The 22,168-nt window shown below is 40.1% G+C and overlaps 1 protein-coding gene across 1 annotated transcript in view; it reads left to right on the forward strand.

Moving 5' to 3' along the window:
* Positions 1–22,168, forward strand: part of LOC124868642 (collagen alpha-1(XI) chain-like) — a 75,445-nt gene that overhangs the window by 11,219 nt on the left and 42,058 nt on the right. Inside the window, exons 2-5 of the mRNA XM_047366111.1 lie at positions 16,542–16,709; positions 16,800–16,891; positions 17,135–17,256; positions 17,506–17,668. Of these exons, the coding sequence (XP_047222067.1) occupies positions 16,542–16,709; positions 16,800–16,891; positions 17,135–17,256; positions 17,506–17,668 (545 nt within the window). The remainder of the gene's footprint in view (positions 1–16,541; positions 16,710–16,799; positions 16,892–17,134; positions 17,257–17,505; positions 17,669–22,168) is intronic.

Raw genomic sequence — 22,168 nt, forward strand, 5'->3', positions numbered from 1 at the left:
TTATGTTTTTGTGCAGTCAGTGTGGGAGGCTCAACCAACCCAGATTTCTGCTTCCGCAGCAAAGTATGTTGTTGCATTCTTCGCCGTTACTGAGATAATGACGGACTAATCACTAACACTCGTTCACAATAGACACCAATGCATGCACACGATTAAAGGACTCACCTGGTGTTAAGTCTCTCATACACACACACACACACACACACACACAAACACACACACACACACACACACACACACACACACTCTTGTTTTACTATATGTAGTGAGGACCATGTGTTGACTCCCATTGACTTCCATTGATTTTCAGTCATTTTCAACCCTTTCTATGCCCTAACCCTGACAATAACCCTAAACCTAACCATTACCAGTGCATGCCTAACCCTAACCTTAACCTAAACTCAATTCACACCTTAGTCCTAAACCTAACCGTTAGCAAAATAGGTCGTGAGGACCAGCAAAATGTCCTCACTTTGGTACAAACGGTCCTCAATTTGATGGAGAAATCGGGAAAATGGTTCTCACTGTGATGCCAAGACAGGAACACACACACACACACACACACACACACACACACACACACACACACACACACACACACACACACACAGAGCCACACATCTGGCTTCCAGACGATCTCTGGTGTCTTTTAATCCCGTGCCAGTTTGGTCAGTGTATATTTCTGCTTCCCTGATCTAGACAGATTTTCTACCAACACGTGGGCTGAGTTTGAGGCATAGCAATGTTGTCATTTGTTACCAAAGCAAATACATGAAGTGTCATCAAGTTATGGTGGATTGGCACAGGGCATAATGTTTTGGTGCAAATCAGGACGGAAAACATTGCTGTGGGTAATAATTTTTTTTGTGTTTACTACCAGTCTGAGACTAAATATATTTCACATGTCTCAATGTTTTTACCAGAAGTGGGTTTACAAACACACAGCTAAAACCCTATAGTTACAGTAGAACATAACCTTTTTTCTCATTGTCCGAAGTTAAATCAGACAAACATTTTAGGTCTGTTTTAGGTCTGTTAGAATGACCTAAATCAGAATTTTGCGATCATTTTAATCGCTTTTAAATTCAAGAGTTCACATAAAATGACTCTGCCTTTAAACAATTTGAGAAAGCACATAGGATGATGACATGGCTTTGTTAGCTTCTGATATGTTAAATTATTAATATTCAATAATTAATTTAAAGCACAATTGTGGGTGTATTTTAGGGCATACCTCAAATATGCTGCTTCTCTGTGTGAATTCATGGAAAATCAAAAGAAATCATGGAAGGTATCAGGAATAGTCCAGTTCAGTCTTGGGTACAAATTCCAGATACATAAATGTCCCTTATGCATTTGTTCAAATTACAGTATAAGCAAGTATAACCAATATGGAGATGTCTAGCCATCATACCATTCAGCACGTTTCTGTTGTTATTGTTTGGGAACCTGCTGCAGACAGGGAGTGAGACAAGCTGTGGCTTTAGTTTGCAGGTACAGTGCCTTGCGAAAGTATTCGGCCCCCTTGAACCTTTCAACCTCTTGCCACATTTCAGGCTTCAAACATAAAGATGTAAAATTCAAATTTTTTGTGAAGAATCAACAACAAGTTGGACACAATCGTGAAGTGGAATGAAATTTATTGGATGTGTCAAACTTGTTTAACAAATAAAAAACTGAAAAGTGGGGCGTGCAATATTATTCGGCCCCCTTGTGTTAATACTTTGTAGCGCCACCCTTTGCTGCAATTACAGCTGCAAGTCGCTTGGGGTTTGTCTCTATCAGTTTTGCACATCGAGAGACTGAAATTCTTGCCCATTCTTCCTTGCAAAACAGCTCGATCTCAGTGAGGTTGGATGGAGAGCGTTCGTGAACAACAATCTTCAGCTCTTTCCACAGATTCTCGATTGGATTCAGGTCTGGACTTTGACTTGGCCATTCCAACACCTGGATACGTTTATTTGTGAACCATTCCATTGTAGATTTGGCTTTATGTTTTGGATCATTGTCTTGTTGGAAGATAAATCTCCGTCCCAGTCTCAGGTCTCTTGCAGACTCCAACAGGTTTTCTTCCAGAATGGTCCTGTATTTGGCCCCATCCATCTTCCCATCAATTTTGACCATCTTCCCTGTCCCTGCTGATGAAAAGCAGGCCCAAACCATGATGCTGCCACCACCATGTTTGACAGTGGGGATGGTGTGTTCAGGGTGATGAGCTGTGTTGCTTTTACGCCAAACATATCGTTTTGCATTGTGGCCAAACAGATTGATTTTGGTTTCATCTGACCAGAGCAACTTCTTCCACATGTTTGGTGCGTCTCCCAGGTGGCTTGTGGCAAACTTTAAATGAGCCTTTTTATGGATATCTTTGAGAAATGGCTTTCTTCTTGCCATTCTTCCAAAAAGGCCAGATTTGTGCAGTGTACGACTGATTGTTGTCCTATGGACAGACTCTCCCACCTCAGCTGTAGATCTCTGCAGGTCATCCAGAGTGATTATGGGCCTCTTGGCTGCGTCTCTGATCAGTCTTCTCCTTGTTCAAGATGAACGTTTAGAGGGACGGCCGGGTCTTGGTAGATTTGCAGTGGTCTGATACTCCTTCCATTTCAATATGATTGCTTGCACAGTGCTCCTTGGGATGTTTAAAGCTTGGGAAATCTTTTTGTATCCAAATCCGGCTTTAAACATCTCCACAACAGTATCTCGTACCTGCCTGGTGTGTTCCTTGGTCTTCATGATGTTCTCTGCGCTTTGAACAGAACCCTGAGACTATCACAGAGCAGGTGCATTTATACGGAGACTTGATTACACACAGGTGGATTCTATTTATTTTCATCAGTCATTTGGGACAACATTGGATCATTCAGAGATCCTCACTGAACTTCTGGAGTGAGTTTGCTGCACTGAAAGTAAAGGGGCCGAATAATATTGCAAGCCCCACTTTTCAGTTTTTTATTTGTTAAAAAAGTTGGAATGGGCAAGAATTTCAGTCTCTCGATGTGCAAAACTGATAGAGACATACCCCAAGTGACTTGCAGCTGTAATTGCAGCAAAGGGTGGAGCTACAAAGTATTAATGCAAAGGGGGCCAAATAATATTGCACGCCCCACTTTTCAGTTTTTTATTTGTTAAACAAGTTTGACACATCCAATAAATTTCATTCAACTTCACGATTGTGTCCCACTTGTTGTTGATTCTTCACAAAAAATTAGAATTTTATATCTTTATGTTTGAAGCCTGAAATGTGGCAAGAGGTTGAAAAGTTCAAGAGGGCTGAATACCTTCGCAAGGCACTGTATAGCATAAATGACTAACCAGTGAAGCTAAACCTAATGTTTTCTGTTACTTCTCATTGAACATCACGCAGGGAAGTAAACCTAAAACAACAGCGAGAAAATCTTTTATTTATGACAGAATTTTATTAATTAGGGACACTAACCCTGTGATGCGTTGAAATTGGCTGCAGTTAAAAATGTACTCCTAATAAGCAAAAATTCCCTCCAAATTTCCTACTCATTTAATTTCCTGAAAATTAGGCAGTGAAACAGGTGAATGAGAACCGCTCTGTTGGTGGAAAATCAAAGTTTCTGTGAGCACAGCAGATAAATGAATACATTTAAATAAGCAGGTAAAGGTGAGCTTGCATATGTTAAAGGATGACATAATCAGTATGCTAACTGGTCATAATACTATTATCAGTATATTTTCTAAGACTTATTTTCATAACAATTTTGATAAATGAATGGGAACTAGTTGCAAGGGAATCTTTATTTTCTTGAACCATCAACAAAAACATTAATAATGCTCATGGCTTTTTTGCTACAGTCGACAGGAAAATAGCAAAATAATCCAGGGAGGAGTAAACAGAAAAGAGAAGTATTTAAAGGGCAAGACACAGGTGAAAACACAAACTGATTGGCATGAACAGGTGGACCAGATGAAGCTGATTGAGTTGGCTGAGGCAGAGAGTGAAAACAAAACATGGCACGAAAAAAACAGAAGTCTATGGATACAAACTAATGGAGAGAAAATCTTACAGATATAAGAGAACAACAACAACAGTATGCACCATGAACAGAATACAAGAATTAGAGATCTAAATCTAAGGAATGAACAGAAGAACCACCTGGAAAACAAACAGTGGCAAGGCACCAAACATGACTTGGGGAACATGATAATAATCAGAGAACCCAAAAACTAAAACTCAAACAAATTATGACAAGAATAATATGGACAAGTTGCTATTACAAAATTACAGGCCCATCACAAATCTCCCATTCATCAGTAAAGTTATTGAAAAAGCTGTGTTTCAACAGTTAAATAGCTTTTGTATAATGACCAGCCGCTTTGACGTCTTCCAGTCAGGTTTCTGTTCTCAACACAGTATTGAGTCTGCCCATGTCAAGGTGGTCAATGACAGCCGCATAAATGCAGACTGTGGAAGAACCACAGTGCTAATATTATTGAACCTCAGTGCAGCATTCAACACTGTTGATCATGTTATATTACTAGACAGACTGGAAAACTGGGTCGGGGATTCTGATACTTGACGGGTGTGAAGCTTACTTAAAGGACAGGTTCCAAGGTTCCATCCTGGGAGCCCTCCTATTTAATATCTACATGCTCCTCCTGGCTCGGATTAAAACAAATAAAATAATTACCATAACTACACAGATGATACACAGCTCTACGTTACAATGTCACCAGGTGACTACAAACCAATTCAAGCGTTAGATAGATGCATAGAACAAATAAATGCATGGATGTGTCATCATTTTCTTCAGTCGAATAAAAACAAAACTAAAAACAGTATTTTTGGACCAAAGGAGGAGCCATCAAGAGTCAGCACACACCTTCAGTTATTACAGCTAGAAACTACTTATCAGGCCCGAAATCTGGGTGTAGTGATGGACTAAGACCTGAACCTCTGGAGACACATCAAGACAGCCGCTAAGTCAGCCTTTTATCACCTGAAGAACATTTCCAGGATTACAGGACTAATGTCCTTGCCGGACCTCGAAAAATTCATCCATGTGTTTGCCTTTATGCGAATTGATTACTGCAACAGTGTCTTCACAGGTCTGACTAAAAAGTCAGGCATCTGCAGCTGATTCAGAACGCTGCTGCCCGCGTTCTCACTAAAACTAAGAAAGTAGAGCACATCACTCCAGTTCTAAAGTTACTTACACTGGATCCCTGTATCTCAGAGGATTAAATGTACTTCTGTTAGTTTATAAATCACTGGATGGCTTAGCACCAAAGTACATTAAAGATTTATTGCTGTTGTATCAACCTTCCAGAACACTCAGGTCTTCTGGTTTACTCTGCATGCCCAGAATCAGAAGCAAACATGGAGAAGCAGCATTCAGTTCTCATGCTCCACTAATCTGGAGCAAACTTCCAGAAAACTGCAAGAATGCTGAATCCCTGAGTTCTTTTAAATCAAGGTTAAAACCCCATTTGTTTCGATTGGCTTGTGATTCTTTTGTTTAAACTACTAACTAAAATGTATGTGTTAAGGTTTGCGAGATATAGGACCCCAGAATGCAGACGAGCAGGCAGCGTGATGATAAGTGAAAAGGTTTAATAAGAAAAACTCACTCACAGCAGGAGGCAGGAACAAAACAACAAACGGGCAGGCAAGACAGGCATGGCATGATCAAAAAAACAAGACTTGGTTTGAGAAATGTTTCCGCGATGTGTAAACAGAACAGGTGTGTATAAATGGAGTGTGAACCAGGTGAAGCAAGACAGATTAACTAGGTGCAGGTGAACCGAATAAAGTTGATTAACAGAGAACACAATGTGACAGGAGCAAAACATGGCTTGAACAGAACGCAAATCCAAGGAAACAAACTAATAGCACTATAACTAGAAAAACATGTAACAAAAGCATAAACAGGAAAATAATATACAGAAGCATGATTCAAAACTTGAACAGTGAAAAACATAAGGAAAAAAGCCAAAACCAAAAACCAAACAATCCCAATTCATAACAGTATGGGTAAAAGTTTCTACTGGAGATAGAGGTTAACTTGGATTTTCCACCATGGAACAGATAGCGTAAAGGACCTCACTGTCCACAGTGAGAAGCAGTTCACTATAAATGACCCCTCCCCAAAAGACCGTGGCTGAGCTGGGCTGTCCTAGAAGACATTAGGGAAAGGTACAGAACACCAGGAAGTCTCTGACTCTTGGTCCAGGCGTTGACTGGTTTTAAAAGGAATATTCCCCATTATAGAGACGCATAATGGGTCAAAGCAGTTTTAAGGAGCTGCCTCCTCCCCAGGGAGAAACGTCTGGTTTTATGTTAATGGACCTCGTGTGCAGTGAGGCTTTTGACTCCTGGTCTAAAGGAGGACAAGTTTTAAAGGAATATTCCCCCATTACGCGTAATTGGCCAGAACAGTTCTACGGAACTGCCTCCTCCCGAGGGAGAAACGTTTGGTTTTTTTGCTAAAAAAATATGGACCAAAAAGCACCGGGTTTCACAATGTGGTTTTGGGTCGGACCAAAGTGCAGACAAGAGCTCGGCAGGATCATCTTTGTAATTCAAAGATTTATTTACAAAGTCGAAAAACGTAGCATTATCACTGCAGGTTTCCCAAGGCAAGACGTGGCAAAAAACAAAGCATAATCATGGACAAGAACGAGGTGTGACGAACACAAGGAACCAGCAACGAACAATGACACAAAACCAACTTATATACTGTGAGATAACAAAGGGCAGGTAATCATCGAAACAGGGAACAGGTGTGACAAGGAGGCAGGGAAGCAGAAGGAACAGGTAAATCAAATACAAAGGCTGAGGATGGGCAAAGTAACTAATAAACAATAAACAGAAACACAGACCAAACAAACATATAGACAAAGATATATAATCAAATGGGGAATGAGAAAACTAGAATAATCATGACTAAAGTAAACAGAGAAACTAGAGGGAACATAGGAACAACAATAACAACCTAAGAACAAACAAAGAACCCATGAAGAAAACCTGAATACATAAGTAAACAAACCTAACCACACTGACTGAAATAACTGGAAAGGAAACAGAAAATAAACTAGTAAACAAGAAGAGTGCAAAGGAACAAATAAAACACAATTAACCACAAAGATACTAAAGAGAAATAAAACTAGAGAATCCAGGGAAGACCAAGAATTATAATAATTACAATAATAATAATAATAATAATAATCCATACAAAGTAATAAGAAAACAACCATAAAAGAACTTAAGTAGTAAACACTAGGAGGCGGAAGAGGGAGAAAAGAAAAACATGATACAAAAACCAAAATAGAAAAATGTAAGCAACAGGTAAACAAACACAAAGCCACAAACAAGAGTCCAAAAATGTCACTCTGTGACACTGGGTGCATCAATGAATGGGCTAAAACATAACATTTTCTGACAGGGGGCTCATTCAGCCCTAAAATATTAAATTTCATTAATTTAAGTCTGTAGTCCAACTTTTCTTTACTTTACTTTTTTTGTTTTACTTTCCTTTATGAGGCCACTGCTTGCCACTACTTTTTATGTTTTTTCATCACTGCAAAGTACTTTTTTAATCATGTAAAGCACTTCGAATTGTCTTGTTGCTGAAATGTGTTATAAAAGCTAAAGAAACCTACCTGGCCCTATGTGAAAAAGTAATTGTTCCCGAAACCTAATTACTGTTTTTTACCCCCTGGGTGACCGCTAATTCTATCAAGAGTTTGTGATAAGTGCCACCTAGTCTTTTACAGTGCTGTGGCGGTATCTTGTTCCACGCGTCTTTACAGAATCGTTTAATTTAGCCACACTGGGAGGGTTTTTAACATGAACCACCGCTTTAACCTATATCATCTCAATAGATTGTAAGCCCAGATTTTGACTAGGCCACCTCAAAACCTTTAATTATTATTATTATTTTTTGTCAGAGCCAATTATATGGTATGATGTTCTTTTTGTGAATGCTGTGTCAGTTTTAAACCACTTGAGACAGAAAGCACATCTTTGAAAAATTCTGCTTTTGTCTCATCAGTCCACACATATTTCTCTCAATAGTCTTGGGGATCATTAATATACACTGCTCAAAAAAATAAAGGGAACTCTTAAACAACACAATATAACTCCAAGTAAATAAACTTCTGTGAAATCAAACTGTCCACTTAGGAAGCAACACTGATTGACAATGAATTTCACATGTTGTTGTGCAAATGGAATAGACAACAGGGGGAAATATTTGGCGATTAGCAAGACACTCAATAAAGGAGTGGTTCTGCAGGTGAGGACCACAGACCACTTCTCAGTACCTATGCTTTCTGGCTGATGCTTTGGTCACTTTTGAATGTTGGTGGTGCTTTCACACTCGTGGTAGCATGAGACGGACTCTACAACCCACACAAGTGGCTCAGGTAGTGCAGCTCATCCAGGATGGCACATCAATGAGAGCTGTGGCAAGAAGGTTTGCTATGTCTGTCAGCGTAGTGTCCAGAGCCTGGAGGCGCTACCAGGAGACAGGCCAGTACACCAGGAGATGTGGAGGAGGACGTAGGAGGGCAACAACCCAGCAGCAGAACCACTACCTCCGCCTTTGTGCAAGGAGGAACAGGAGGAGCAATGCCAGAGCCCTGCAAAATGACCTCCAGCAGGCCACAAATGTGCATGTGTCTGCACAAACGGTTAGAAACCGACTCTATGAGGATGGTATGAGGGCCCGACGTCCACAAATGGGGGTTGTGCTCACAGCCCAACACCGTGCAGGATGCTTGGCATTTGCCAGAGAACACCAGGATTGGCAAATTCGCCACTGGCGCCCTGTGCTCTTCACAGATGAAAGCAGGTTCACACTGAGCACATGTGACAGACGTGACAGAGTCTGGAGACACGTTGGAGAGCGATCTGCTGCCTGCAACATCCTTCAGCATGACCGGTTTGGCAGTGGGTCAGTAATGGTGTGGGGTGGCATTTCTTTCCATGTGCTCGCCAGAGGTAGCCTGACTGTCATTAGGTACCGAGATGAGATCCTCAGACCCCTTGTGAGACCATATGCTGGTGTGGTTGGCCCTGGGTTCCTCCTATTGCAGGACAATGCTAGACCTCATGTGGCTGGAGTGTGTCAGCAGTTCCTGCAAGATGAAGACATTGAAGCTATGGACTGGCCCACCCGTTCCCCAGACCTGAATCCGATTGAGCACATCTGGGACACCATGTCTCGCTCCGTCCACCAACGTCACGTTGTACCACAGACTGTCCAGGCGTTGGCGGATGCTTTAGTCCAGGTCTGGGAGGAGATCCCTCAGGAGACCATCCGCCGTCTCATCAGGAGCATGCCCAGGTGTTGTAGGGAGGTCATACAGACACATGGAGGTCACACACAATACTGAGCCTCATTTTGACTTGTTTTAAGGACATTACATCAAAGTTGGATCAGCCTGTAGTGTGTTTTTCCACTTTAATTTTGTGTGTGACTCCAAATCCAGGCCTCCATTGGTTAATAAATTTGATTTCCATTGATGATTTTTGTGTGATTTTGTTGTCAGCACATTTAACTTTGTACAGAACAAAGTATTCAATGAGAATATTTCATTCATTCAGATCTAGGATGTGTTATTTGAGTGTTCCCATCTGAGCAGTGTATTTTTGAAAAAGGTGAGGAAGGCTCTGCGTTCTTTTTTTCTCAGCAGTGTTTTTGGTCTCGGAACTCTCTCATGGATGCCCATTTTTGCCCAGTCTCTTTCTTATTATTTATTTGTGAACAGAGGCCTTAACTGAGGCAGATGAGGCCTGTGGTGCTTTAGATGTTATTCTGTGTTCTTCTGTGACCTCCTGAATAACTTGTCAATGCTCTCTTGGAGTAATTTTGGTTAGCTGTTCATTCCTGGGGAGGTTCACCACTGTTCCATGTTTTCTCTGTTTCCGGATAAAGGCTCTCATTGTGGTTCTCTTGAGTCTGAACATCTTAGAAATTAATTTGTAACCATTTTCAGACTGATGTCAATGATTTTGTCATCTGTTCTCCAATTTGTATAGATCAGGACATTATGTGTTACTTTTTGCACATTTTAGCCTACTTCATATTGTCAGATACGTCCATACAACTGTTACAACCAGCTTTCCAAAAAATGTGCTAATGATAGTCAATTCATGATTTACTAAGAGGGATGGTTGATTTTTCACATTTGGACAGACTTTTTCCTTGAATGAAATAACTCGTCATTTGAAAAACTATATTTTGTGTTTTCTCAGATTGCCTTCACTGATATTATAATTTGTTTGTAAGTCTGAATCATTTGAGTGTAATAAAAAAGCTAAAGCAGAAGACATCTGTTTTCGGGCAAATGGTTACTTTTCATTTCACTAATACATTCCCTTTACTTAGTGTACCACTGTTTACTGTACACTGAAAATTTAGCATATTTCTTCTTTTTCTACCTCTACCTACAGTTTTAAAGGTCCAGTTGTGATATTTGATATTTGATTATGAGGACAAACATTCAGAAACTACAGCCACATCTCCATTAAAAAAACAGAGCAACTTTTGAAGAAGCCAGTCTGTCCAAAACGGTCAGATATTTCTTTATATTTAAAGGTTCGCAGGTATTTTGCCAATATTCTGTGTAAAATTAGACCTGAACCAGACAATGTTTTTTTGCTTCTTAAATAGCACCCACAATGATACCAGAGCTAAGTAATTGAAATAAAAATGGTGGTTATTATGATAATTAAAAATTACAAATGCAGCTCATGGGCCTACACCTCATTTGTTGTTTGCACTGGAGTGAGTACAAATGACCACCGGAGCACAGAATACTTACTTTGGAGCATGGACTTCAGCCATGTTAATCCATTTTAATATGTACGATTTTAGACCAGAGTCTTCTTTGCTGCAGGTATTACACCTTACTAAGATTTACATGTAGATATTTAAAGTGACTCATCCAGCCCCACCTGGAAGAACTGTATGTTTCTGCTCAAAATACAAGACAGTTTTTCTACTTTTCATTTAAGCTCATAACGTACTCTGCATGTGTGTGCATGTTGATCATAGTCCCCTCACACACAACTTCAGAGCCTCAGGACAACACCAGCAGCAGCTGACAAAAACCAGAACATCCTTATGTATATGAATAAAACAGCCTATGTGCACTGAGTGGATTTGCATGCGCAAGTTATATGGATGTTGTTTTGAACCTGGGTTTTCTTATCAATGAGTAACAAAAGGAAATGTAAACCCAGAGTTTTATTGTACATGTAAAGAAAAATAAGGGCCATGTTTCATCTTGTCTTTCAATGCATTCAGATGTCAGTGCAGCAGTTCATATTGTGGTATGTATGAGTGAAAACTGTGAGCTAATTAGGAGCAGTGTGTCTGGCATGTGTGCATGCCAGGATCTACTGTGCAGAAAAGGTATAGCTGTAACAAAAGCGCTTATCATCTGGTTATATTAAAATCTGAAGTGAAAAATAAAATGCATATTTATTTTATCACTTCTTGTAAAAGTAAAGGGTCTCTCAGAAAAAAATTAAGATACATTTATTGGTTTTAATATGCTTTGTCACGACTCTGATGTGGAACTTTTAACAATGTTTTTTAAATTAAATTCAGTTAACCAGTTCACAACACATGTGAATGCAAAAGTCTTCAACACACATCTTGCAAATGTATTCAAACCAATATAACTTCTTTTTACATTTTGTTACAATAAACCACAAACTTTAATGTATTTTGTTGGATTTTTTGCAATAGATCAACAGAAAATGGTGCATAGTTGTGAAATGAAGAAAATGATTTATGTTTTTTATAATTTCTTGCAAACAAAAATCTCAAAAGTTTTAAATGCATATTCTAATATTTTTATGTATAGAGATTAAATAGCAGAAGAGTAGTCTGATTGGACAGAGTGTTTGTGAGCATCATTCCCACTTGATTTTAGGGTATGGACTTTGACTAGGCAATTCTAACACATGAACATACTTGAAGTAAACTATCCCCACAGCATTATGTGGCCACCACCATGTTTCCTTGTAAAGAGGGGTGTGTTCAAGGTGATGTGTAGCGTTTCTTTCTCAGTATCTTTTTTTCTGCCACTCCCTTAAAGGCCAGATTTGTAGAGACTGCAAGTTGTCCAGGCGACAGATTCTTACCCTTCAATTATGGATCTCTATAGCTCCTCCAGAGTAACAATGGACTCTTGGCCGTTTTATAATTTATGCTCTAGATGGTTTGGCATGCCTGACAGTTTAGGTCAGGGGCCTGTAACCTGCTTCTGCATCCAACTAATGGATTGAGCGCTTTTTCATTTTTTTCATGGAATAATTGCATTGAATTTCCACAACAGAATGAGAGTAAAAGTACCAGACCTATCAGACCTATGTTTCATGTCATTAGAATGGAAACTATTTTTTTTCCAGAAACATCCATCCATCCATCCATCCATCCATCCATCCATCCATCCATCCATCCATCCATCCATCCATCCATCCATCCATCCATCCATCCATCCATCCATCCATCCATCCATCCATCCATCCATCCATCCAGGCTCATAGAGGAGCTGGTGCTCATCTCCAGGGGTCACTGGGCGAGAGGCAGGCTGCACCCTGGACAACACAAAGACACACAGGACAAACAGCCATGCACACACACTCATACCTAAGGGCATTTCATGCCTCTTTTCCATTCATGGCTCCACTCTACTTGATCTCTCTCTATTCTGTGTATTCACTGACCCACTGACGGCTGGAGCTATCGCTTGAAGCCCCACCTCCAGCCATCAGCGTCATGCACTGTGCTGAACCTACTAAACATGAGATACATTTCAAGTACAGTAAAATAAACACTCACCGTTGCGCATCATGTCCTCCAACAATGATTTCGAACCACTGCCACGGCTTTTGGTTTTCGGATCCGGGTTCAGGTCCACACTTGCCATTGTGCCTGTTCACGTCACATTTCAGCTCTGTTCTCAGCCCCAGTGAGACCTGCTTGATGAAGACCTTCTTGCTGCAAGGGAACAATGCTACCAACAGCGTCACCATGCAACAGATTTTCGATAGTAGATATTTTTCAAAAATGATCAGTTGTCTTTTTGCAAAAGGTTATGTAACATTTGACTTGCAGTAAAAACTCTTTCCATTTTCAAGCTATGGACTAAACAGAGCCCTAGGGGAATTTCAAGTCTTGAGATTTTACCCGGCTCTAAACCTAACAGGTTTCTCCCTGAGCTCTTGGTTGTCTCCCTTGGTCTTCATTTTGCTGTTGGTTCACTTATATTTTTTAACAAACCTCTGAGGCCTTCACAGAGTAACTCCAGTTCTACTGAGATTTACTTTGACACTTGGACTGCATTTACTAATTCATTAACTACTGAAGGTAGGTTATTCAGATATAAAGGGGATGAATACAAATAAAATACACTTTTCACATTTGTATTTGAGAAAAATTTCAAGACCATTTGTTGTTTTCCTTCCACATCAGTTAGGCACTGCTTCTTGTTAAAATCCCTGTAAAATTCATTGGAGTCTATAGGTCTAACATGACAAAATGTGAAAAAGTTGAAGGGTTATGAATATTCTTGCAAGACACTCTATCTTTTTTGGATTTATTCAATGAAACATGGTGATGCAATTCACTTTTCAAGTTTTCCAACAAATAAATTTGGGTCAGAATTAGTGAGAATTGCAACCAGCTGTGGTTATTGTTTCCTATAACTTGTCAAGCAACAAATCATACAAATATGAGACTGATACAAATCTTTTTGTGTAATATTTGGCTAAACAAAAGCAAACAAGCACAAACATGCAACAAAACAACAGACAGAACAATGTGAAATAAAACTGATGATTAATTGCATCTTTTAAAATCTGATGCAAAACTGGTTTAATGAATTTTATTAAACCAGTTACATGGGTATGAAAAACATGATTAATTACAATTTATTCTCATGCAAGAACTCTGAGCAAATAATTCAATTGTCAACAGATGTTTGTCACTAAAGTTACATGATTCAGTGCCAAAATTTCATTGCATTAATTGCTAGACATGATGCCAGGCCGATGGTGGACAGAATTACAAGCTGACATGTAGACACACGGATGAACAGACGGATAAACTCCAAATAAACGACATTAACTACATCTGGCACTCAGACTTTGATATCTTTCCAGCTTGATGTGTGCCTTCACATGCACATGAGTCTGCGTGTGTCTAAAGGTGTTGGGCAGATGGAGATGGAGGGTTTACGTAAGCCTCTGAAATGTGTGTAAAAAGAAGCCACTCTAGTAGAGGCATGCCCTCCTCTCCAATGCTTTCTATTATTCCTTCTATCAGCTCTCTCCCTGTCTCCATCTCTCTCCACTTTCAATATGTTACAGATTTCTCCTCCCTTTAAAGCCCACTTTCATGGTTCATCTTTACTTTGTTTAGTCTATCCAGGCAGAGCCGATATTCAAATGTTTGCACATGTTGATTGGGGCTCAAATCCCAACTAAGGACACACTTTTAAACACATATGGTTCTTTTACTTTCTGTGTGCCCTTGTTTGTATTTCTTTTACTTGGCTGTACCATGTCCTTGTAAAAATGCATTTGTTACAGTGACTTTTATGCATTTATGCTTTTATGAAGTGTGGCAAGATGAATGTTGTTGTGGGATTCCTTTAAAGTTTTTTACCAATGTGTTCTGGTCGTCCACATAAAGGTACACTGCAGTTTACCAGCTGCATATTCAGGTTTTGCATTTTCTTATAGAAAACTGATTAGTTCAACAAGTCAGTTTTGAGATTTTTCAGCTTGCACGGTGTAGTAGTTTTTTGCACTGTTGTCTCCTTGCAGCAGAAAGTCCTGTGTCAAACTGTGTGGTTTGAGTTTGAATGTTTTCAGTGTGTGAGTTTTTTTTTTTTCAGATTTTCTCTGAGAGGTAAGGTTGACAGATTCTGGATGTGCACAACTATTTGTCGAAGTGCCTGTGTGTTGGATTCGTCATGGAGTTGCAAAGAAAGTATATACAACGACAAGCAGCAGAACAGTTCAGCTTTGATGATCAGTTTTACTGATTCTTAGAGATTTACTAAACACTGTCACAGGTGTTGATGTTTAGGAAGGGATCAGGCAATCATATCAGCCTGCACTGCAGAAAATTTTGGGTAAAAAATAGTGAAAGCTTATTATTGTTTTCCTTAAGAAAATACATTTTCAATTAATTAGTTATTCAAACTGCTGCATCAAATGTTTAATTTATTATATGCAGATGTTAACGTGTGTGCCACTGAGCTTGTTGTGTAAGTGCAGTTGTTTTGGTTTCATTACTTAGGCATTTGCCTCTGCTGCAATTTAAAAACTATAACTGACAAAATAGTGAAAAAGCTAAAGTTTATAGAACACAGTCTTATTTAATAAATCAAAACATGCATTCCGATTGCCAGATTAAACGTACCTTCTGAAAAAACAACCTTTAAGTAGGTATTAAACATATTTTACGTTGAGCTGACATCTCTGTATTAAAAATGTTTTTTATTGGTCTAATGTAATATCCTATTAAAAAATTTTGTTTTATTAGCTGTAAGAGAAAAATAATCTTAACTGAGGAAAAGAAAGGTTTGAAAAATCAATCTGTGCGTAATTGATTTTGTTTCACTTAATGAATTAACTTTATCTTAATATTGAAATTTACTGAATATGACGGCATGCTGTTGCAGAAACTGATGTTTTACTGTAAAAAGTTGTGCCAAAATCCAGATTACAGCACAGGAAAACAGTACAACACCAGACACCAGACCTCAACATTCCTTCCCACAGATGATTGGCCCACTAGACCTTCTTTTTTTGTGCCATTAGTGGCCTTTATTTTGTACGTTTACTGACAGGAAATGAGGTGGAGAGAGGGGAAGACATGCAGCAAAGGTCAACGGGCTGGGATATGAACCTGTGATGGCTGCGTCAAAGACTGTAGCCTCCATACAAGTGTTGCGCGCTTTACCAATGTGTCTATTAGGCGCCTGCATGTTGTGCAAAATGCTGCAACATGGCTTTTAACTGGAACAAGAAAATCTGAACACATTACCCCCATTTCAATTTCACTTCATTGGCTACATGTACATTTCAGGATCTGTTTTAAAGTTCTTTTATTTGCTTTTAAATCTCTTAATGGTAAAGAATGATGAAGCTTCTTCTAGCTTCTTCTCCAGCCCAAAACCCAATGTTTGGTTAAAACAACAACAGCATTAACCCAGCAGTTATTTGTGTGTGTTCCTTTATTTTTGGTGGTAATCTTTGGACAATGTAATGGTAAACTTTACAAGTAAGCTAAAACATAAGCACCACTGACAGGTGACGCTGATCATCTTATTCAAATGCAAAACTGGAGCGTTTTTATGCTTGTTACAAATATAAAATTGACTCTACAAGAACCCCTCAAAAGTCATGAATATGGAGATTTAGATGTTTTACTAAAATGTTTTTCTTTTTTTTTTTATGTTATGGCTCTTCTAGCCTGATAAATCATAAAACCCACAAACACCAATAAGTTATAGTGGTGTTGTGTTTCCTGTCTTTTTAGCTAATCCTATTGACCTCATAAAGACACTTGAGCTTTCGGAAGACATGGAGGGTGTGTCACTGGAGGCAGGACTGTGCACCAGCAGGAAGGGACGAGAGGAAACCGACCTTTCCTTTAAGATCAACAAGAAGATTCAGCTTAGCGCACCCACCAAACAGCTGTTTCCAGGTTAACTTTTGATAAAACTCCAAGGGGTTCATTTAGTGATGGAAAACAACTTGCTTAATTGTGTTCTTTTTTTCCTTTCCTGGCCTCCAGATTTGCCCTTTCCTGTTGATTTCTCACTCATGACGACAGTTAAAGCTGTAAAGGGATCACAAGTTTTTCTTCTCTCTCTCTATGACAAGCAGGTATGTACAGGAAATGGTAAATTGTGATGCTAAAATCCCGCTGTAGTATAGTTACTTCTTAAAGATTTGGTTAGAACTGATTATGAGTCTCTATATAATAGTACTTCTATTTAATGTATTTGGAATAAAGACCAAATTGTGTAGATAATCAAATGTAAAAAAATGTCATGCAAAATTATCACATATGAAAATATCAGATTAAATATATTTCCTTAAAACCTTTCTGCTTCTGGTGAACCTCAGGGCACACAGCAGCTGGGTTTAGAACTCGCTCGCTCTCCTGTTTTCCTGTATGAGGACCACGAGGGTCAGCCGACTCCAGAACTTTACCCCACCTTCAGAAAGATCAACCTGGCTGATGGCAAGTGGGTAACTACACAGACATTTATAGATTACACACTTATTATTTTTGTGTTGCATTTCTTTATTCAGCACAATAACATTAATAATGCATATGAATAAAAGTAAATGGCAGATTTAGCTAGTAAATCATTCACAGGGAAAATAAATACCTCACAGTACTCTAAGTACTACAAAAACACAACAGGACAAACAAATTTATGTTGCATCAAAGGCATAATACAGATGAATTTCACTCTGTTCTTTGTTTACAGGTGGCACAGAATCGCCTACAGTGTGGAGGGCCAGTCAGTGACTCTCTACTTAGACTGTGAGAAGGTAGAGACTCTGGACCTGCTCAGAGGTTCTGATCCCATCGTCAGCACTGATGGAGTTACAGTGTTTGGAACCCGTCTGCTGGACGAGGAGGTGTTTGAGGTGAGTGTTCACAATGTTTTAAAAAAAATATTAAACATGAGTAGGATGTGAGTCAATCAAAAATACATTGTTAGTTATCTCATTAATATGCAAAGGTAAATTGTTGCAAAACAATTAATTTTACATTTTGTTGTGTTACAAACATAAACTTTGATGTGTTTTATTAGGATTTTATGTAATATGCTGACACTGGGTGGTTGTCGTGTCGTGAGTCACATAATTGTGAGGTGGAAGGAAAACGACACACGCCTTTTAAATTGCTGTTACAAATATAAATCTTAAAAGTGTGGGACTAAGTAGTCAGCCCTCCTATGTCAATGTTGTAAGGTAAGGTAAGGTAAGGTAAGTTTATTTATATAGCGCTTTTCAGTAACGAGACACTCAAAGTGATGTACATACAATTACAATACAATCACAAAGAAAATAAATACAGATACAGACACAGAAAAACAAATTAAATGATACTCCAATCCTTCTAAGATATCTAAAAATCTATGAATCCTTCTGAGAAATCTAAAACTCTCTGGCCAACATTACAATGATATAGATAACATTAATAATCCTTTGGGTTTTACTGGTAAGAGCTGGTAATAAACCAATCTTTCTAAAGAGGTAATTATATCATTAAGTCCTCTATGTAGTGGAAAGCATCTTGTGCTAAGAGAGAATAATCCTTGGGTTCGCTGGTATAAACACAGTTGTAGTCATTTGCATCCATTTAAATTTAACTAAGCAATCACTGAGTTCTAACTAAGGAAGCTGAGTCACTGGTGTAAAAACCACTTTTGTTCAAATTTTTAAGAAACTAGTACTATTTTCCTTTCACTGTTAAATCTGAAAATCTATGAAAAGGAGAAGAAATGAAGAAATGAAATCCACATTTAGGTAAAAAATAAGGAGCATGGGAAAGCAACACACATAAGCAAAGATTTTGCAGGGGCATGGTGGACTCGTGAGGGTGCCAATATTTAAGTATGATGTGTGCAAAGAATTAGACTGTCAACACTGACGAAGGTGCCATTGTCCTTGAAAAAGAGATGGAAGTTTTATCAAATGGCCATACAGTTCAGTTCACAGATGAGGGGGGTTGCTGGGGCAGAGCGTCGTATTTACAGAACATCCAGGAGAAATGTTTTGATAAGAAGCCTGTGAAGGCCGTATCGGGGCACCTAATTAGACAAGCAATAAATGTTTTGGTTCAGGCCGGCTGTGATTTTCCGTCTGCCTTCAAAGTCTTACTGGTATTTCTCAATTTCAAATCCAAATAGCCAAATTTCTGGTACTTCCGTAGATCTTGAGCTTACAACTTTCTCCAAGATTAAATCATATCACCTTTGTGTCCGGGAAACGCAGCCAGCCTGCGATTCTGTTCAAGGATCGCGTCCAGCTTGCGATTCTGCTCTCTTAACATATCAGTCTGAGAGCTGAGAGCTCTAAAAATCCCTTCAAACATCCAGGCAGCTTTGGAGTGCTTTGAACAGCTGCTGATGTTCGATAAGCCAGGTAACCGCCAACTCCAAAAAGTAGAAATCCTGTATCAGAAATCCAATTATGTACAAATCTTCCACGTCCTCGACTGACATTGTTGTCAGGCACACAATCTTCCACTGCTGCCAGGAATCCATTGTGTATCTGGAGAAGAACGTCCCGTCTGGATAAGAGGGTTCCCCTTTACCCGGTCTTCCCATCCAGAAAATCTGATCGATTGCGTTGAGAGACCAGCTGACCAAATCCATAATGAACATTAGGAGGATATGCGAACAGAGGCTCTAAGAAAAACATAGACAAAAAGCTGAAGCAGGGCAAAAAATGGGGGAGGATCAAGGAGAGAGTGGAAAAGCGTCTGACCCCACCGAGAGCAGAAGGAAGGAGAGTTGTAGAATCAGAATCAGAATCAGAATCAGAATCAGCTTTATTGCCAAGTTCATACATACAAACAAGGAATTTGATTCCGGTACACTTTGCTCTTTGGTTTTGCTTTTGCATTACAGAATATACAAATTTACAATGTACAATATACACATATATAAATAAAAAGGTGCATTTGCAACATCTGTATGCTGTTGTTTTGTACTCTATTGAATGTTCAACAAAGAAACAGCCTGGGGGAAGAAACTGTCTCTGTGGCGGCTGGTTTTAGTAAACAGTGCTCTGTAGCGGCGGCCTGAAGGTAAAGCTCTGAACAGTTTATGTGCAGGGTGTGTGGGGTCTGCAGAGATTTTAGCAGCTCTTTTCCTGACCCTTGACCTGTATAAGTCCTGGATGGAGGGAAGGTCAGCCCTGATTATTCTCTCTGAGGTCCTGATTATTTGTTGCAGTCTGGACCTGTCCTGTTTTGTGGATGAGCCAAACCACACTGAGATGGATGAAGACAGGAAAGACTGAATGATGGCAGTGTAGAAGATGACCAGCAGCTCCTGTGGAAGGTTGAACTTCTTGAGTTGTCTCAGGAAGTACAGTCTCTGCTGGGCCTTCTTTCGAACGGTGTCTATGTGTGAAGACCATCTCCGGTCCTCAGAGATGGTGGTTCCTAAGAACCTGAAGTGGTCCACAGCCGATACAGTGTTGTTGAGGATGGTGAGGGGGGTGTATGGGGGTGGTGTTCTCCAAAAGTCCACCACCATTTCCACAGTCTTGAGTGGGTTGAGTTCAAGGTAGTTCTGACCGCACCAGTGTACCAGCCGATCCACCTGCTGTCTGTATGCTGACTCATCACCGTCCTGGATCAGTCCACTGACAGTGGTGTCATTTGCAAACTTAAGGAGTTTCACGGACGAGTCCGATGAGGTGCAGTCATTTGTGTACAGAGAGAAGAGGAGTGGGGATAGAACACACCCCTGGGGGCACCAGTACTTATTGATCTGGATCGGGAAAAGATGCTCCCCAGTCTCACCTACTGCTGTCGGTCCGTCAGGAAGCTGTTGATCCACTGACAGGTGGAGGCTGGGACGTTGAGCAGGTTGAGCTTCTGGTGGAGGATGTCTGGTATGATGGTGTTGAAGGCCGAGCTGAAGTCTACAAACAGGATCCTGGCGTACGTCCCTGGACGGTCGAGGTGTTGCAGGATGTAGTTGTAGACCTAAATTAACAGCATCATCTGCTGACCTATTTGCTCGGTAAGCAAATTGCAGGGGGTCCAGCAGGGGGCCTGTGATGCCTTTCAGGTGCTTCAACACCAGCCGCTCAAAGGATTTCATGACCACAGACGTCAGGGCTACAGGCCTGTAGTCATTTAATCCTAGGATGGTGGGTTTCTTGGGCACCGGGATGATGGTTGATCGTTTGAAGCAGGAGGGGACCTCACATTTCTCCAGTGATTTGTTGAAGATCCTTGTGAAGATCGGGGCGAGTTGATTTGCACAGGCTTTCAGAGATGATGGGGAGACGTTATCAGGTCCTCCAGCTTTCTTTGTTTTCATGCGCTGAAAGAGCCTATTTACATCTTCCTTGGAGATCTTTAGTGCAGGCAGAGGATCTGAAGGTAGGGGGTTGGTTGTTTTACGGGTCAAATTTGTTCCTGAATGGGATGTAGAGGAGATGGTTTGAGGTGTGAATGGCTTCTTGTCATGTCTGCAGTAGAAGCCATTCAGACGGTTCGCCAGGCGAGGACTCTGTTCAGGAAGGGTGGGGGGGGCTCCTGTAGGCAGTCAGGTTTCTCAGACCAGTCCATACAGCTGAAGTGCCACCAGTAGAAAGGCTGTTCTTAAGCTTCTCACTGTAGCTTCTCTTGGCTGCTTTGATCTCTTTTGTTAGTCTGTTCCTGGCCTGCTTGTACCGTGCCCGATCTCCACTGCTGTGAGCTTCTTCCTTTTCCCTGCGCAGATTCCTGAGGTGTGGAGTAAACCATGGCTTGTTATTCCCAAAGGTGCAGAAGGTCTTGGTCTGCACACACATGTCCTCACAGAAACTGATGTATGATGTCACCACATCAGTTAGTTGGTTTAAGTCAGTGGCTGAGGTTTCAAAAACAGTCCAGTCTATGCATTCAAAGCAGGCCTATAGCATCTGCTTTGATTCCTCAGTCCACTTCTTAACAGTGTGAACCTTGGGTTTGGAAGCTCTTAGTCTCTGTCTGTAGGTTGGGATGAGGTGGATTAGATAATGATCTGAAAAACCCAGAGCAGCCCTGGTAACAGCATGATATGAGTCATTTAAAGCTGTGTAACAATGGTCCAGTGTGTTTTTGTCTCTGGTGGGACACTTAATATGCTGTCTGTATTTGGGGAGTTCATTTGAGAGGTTTGCGCTGTTAAAATCTCCCGGTATTATGATGAAAGAGTCCGTGTGTTTTTTCTCCATGTCTGTAATCAGCTCAGTGAGATGTTTTTCAGCAGCAGAAGTGCAGCCATGCGGTGGAAAATATGAGCCGATTATTATAAACGAGGAAAACTCTCTCGGTGAATAAAACGGTTTACAGATTATGGAAAATGACTCCAGATCCGGACTACATGTTTTCCCAGCACTTTTATGTCTCTACACCAACCTTCATTTATATAAAAG

Source organism: Girardinichthys multiradiatus, chromosome 5 (assembly GCF_021462225.1).
Source record: "Girardinichthys multiradiatus isolate DD_20200921_A chromosome 5, DD_fGirMul_XY1, whole genome shotgun sequence".
NCBI lineage: Eukaryota > Metazoa > Chordata > Actinopteri > Cyprinodontiformes > Goodeidae > Girardinichthys > Girardinichthys multiradiatus.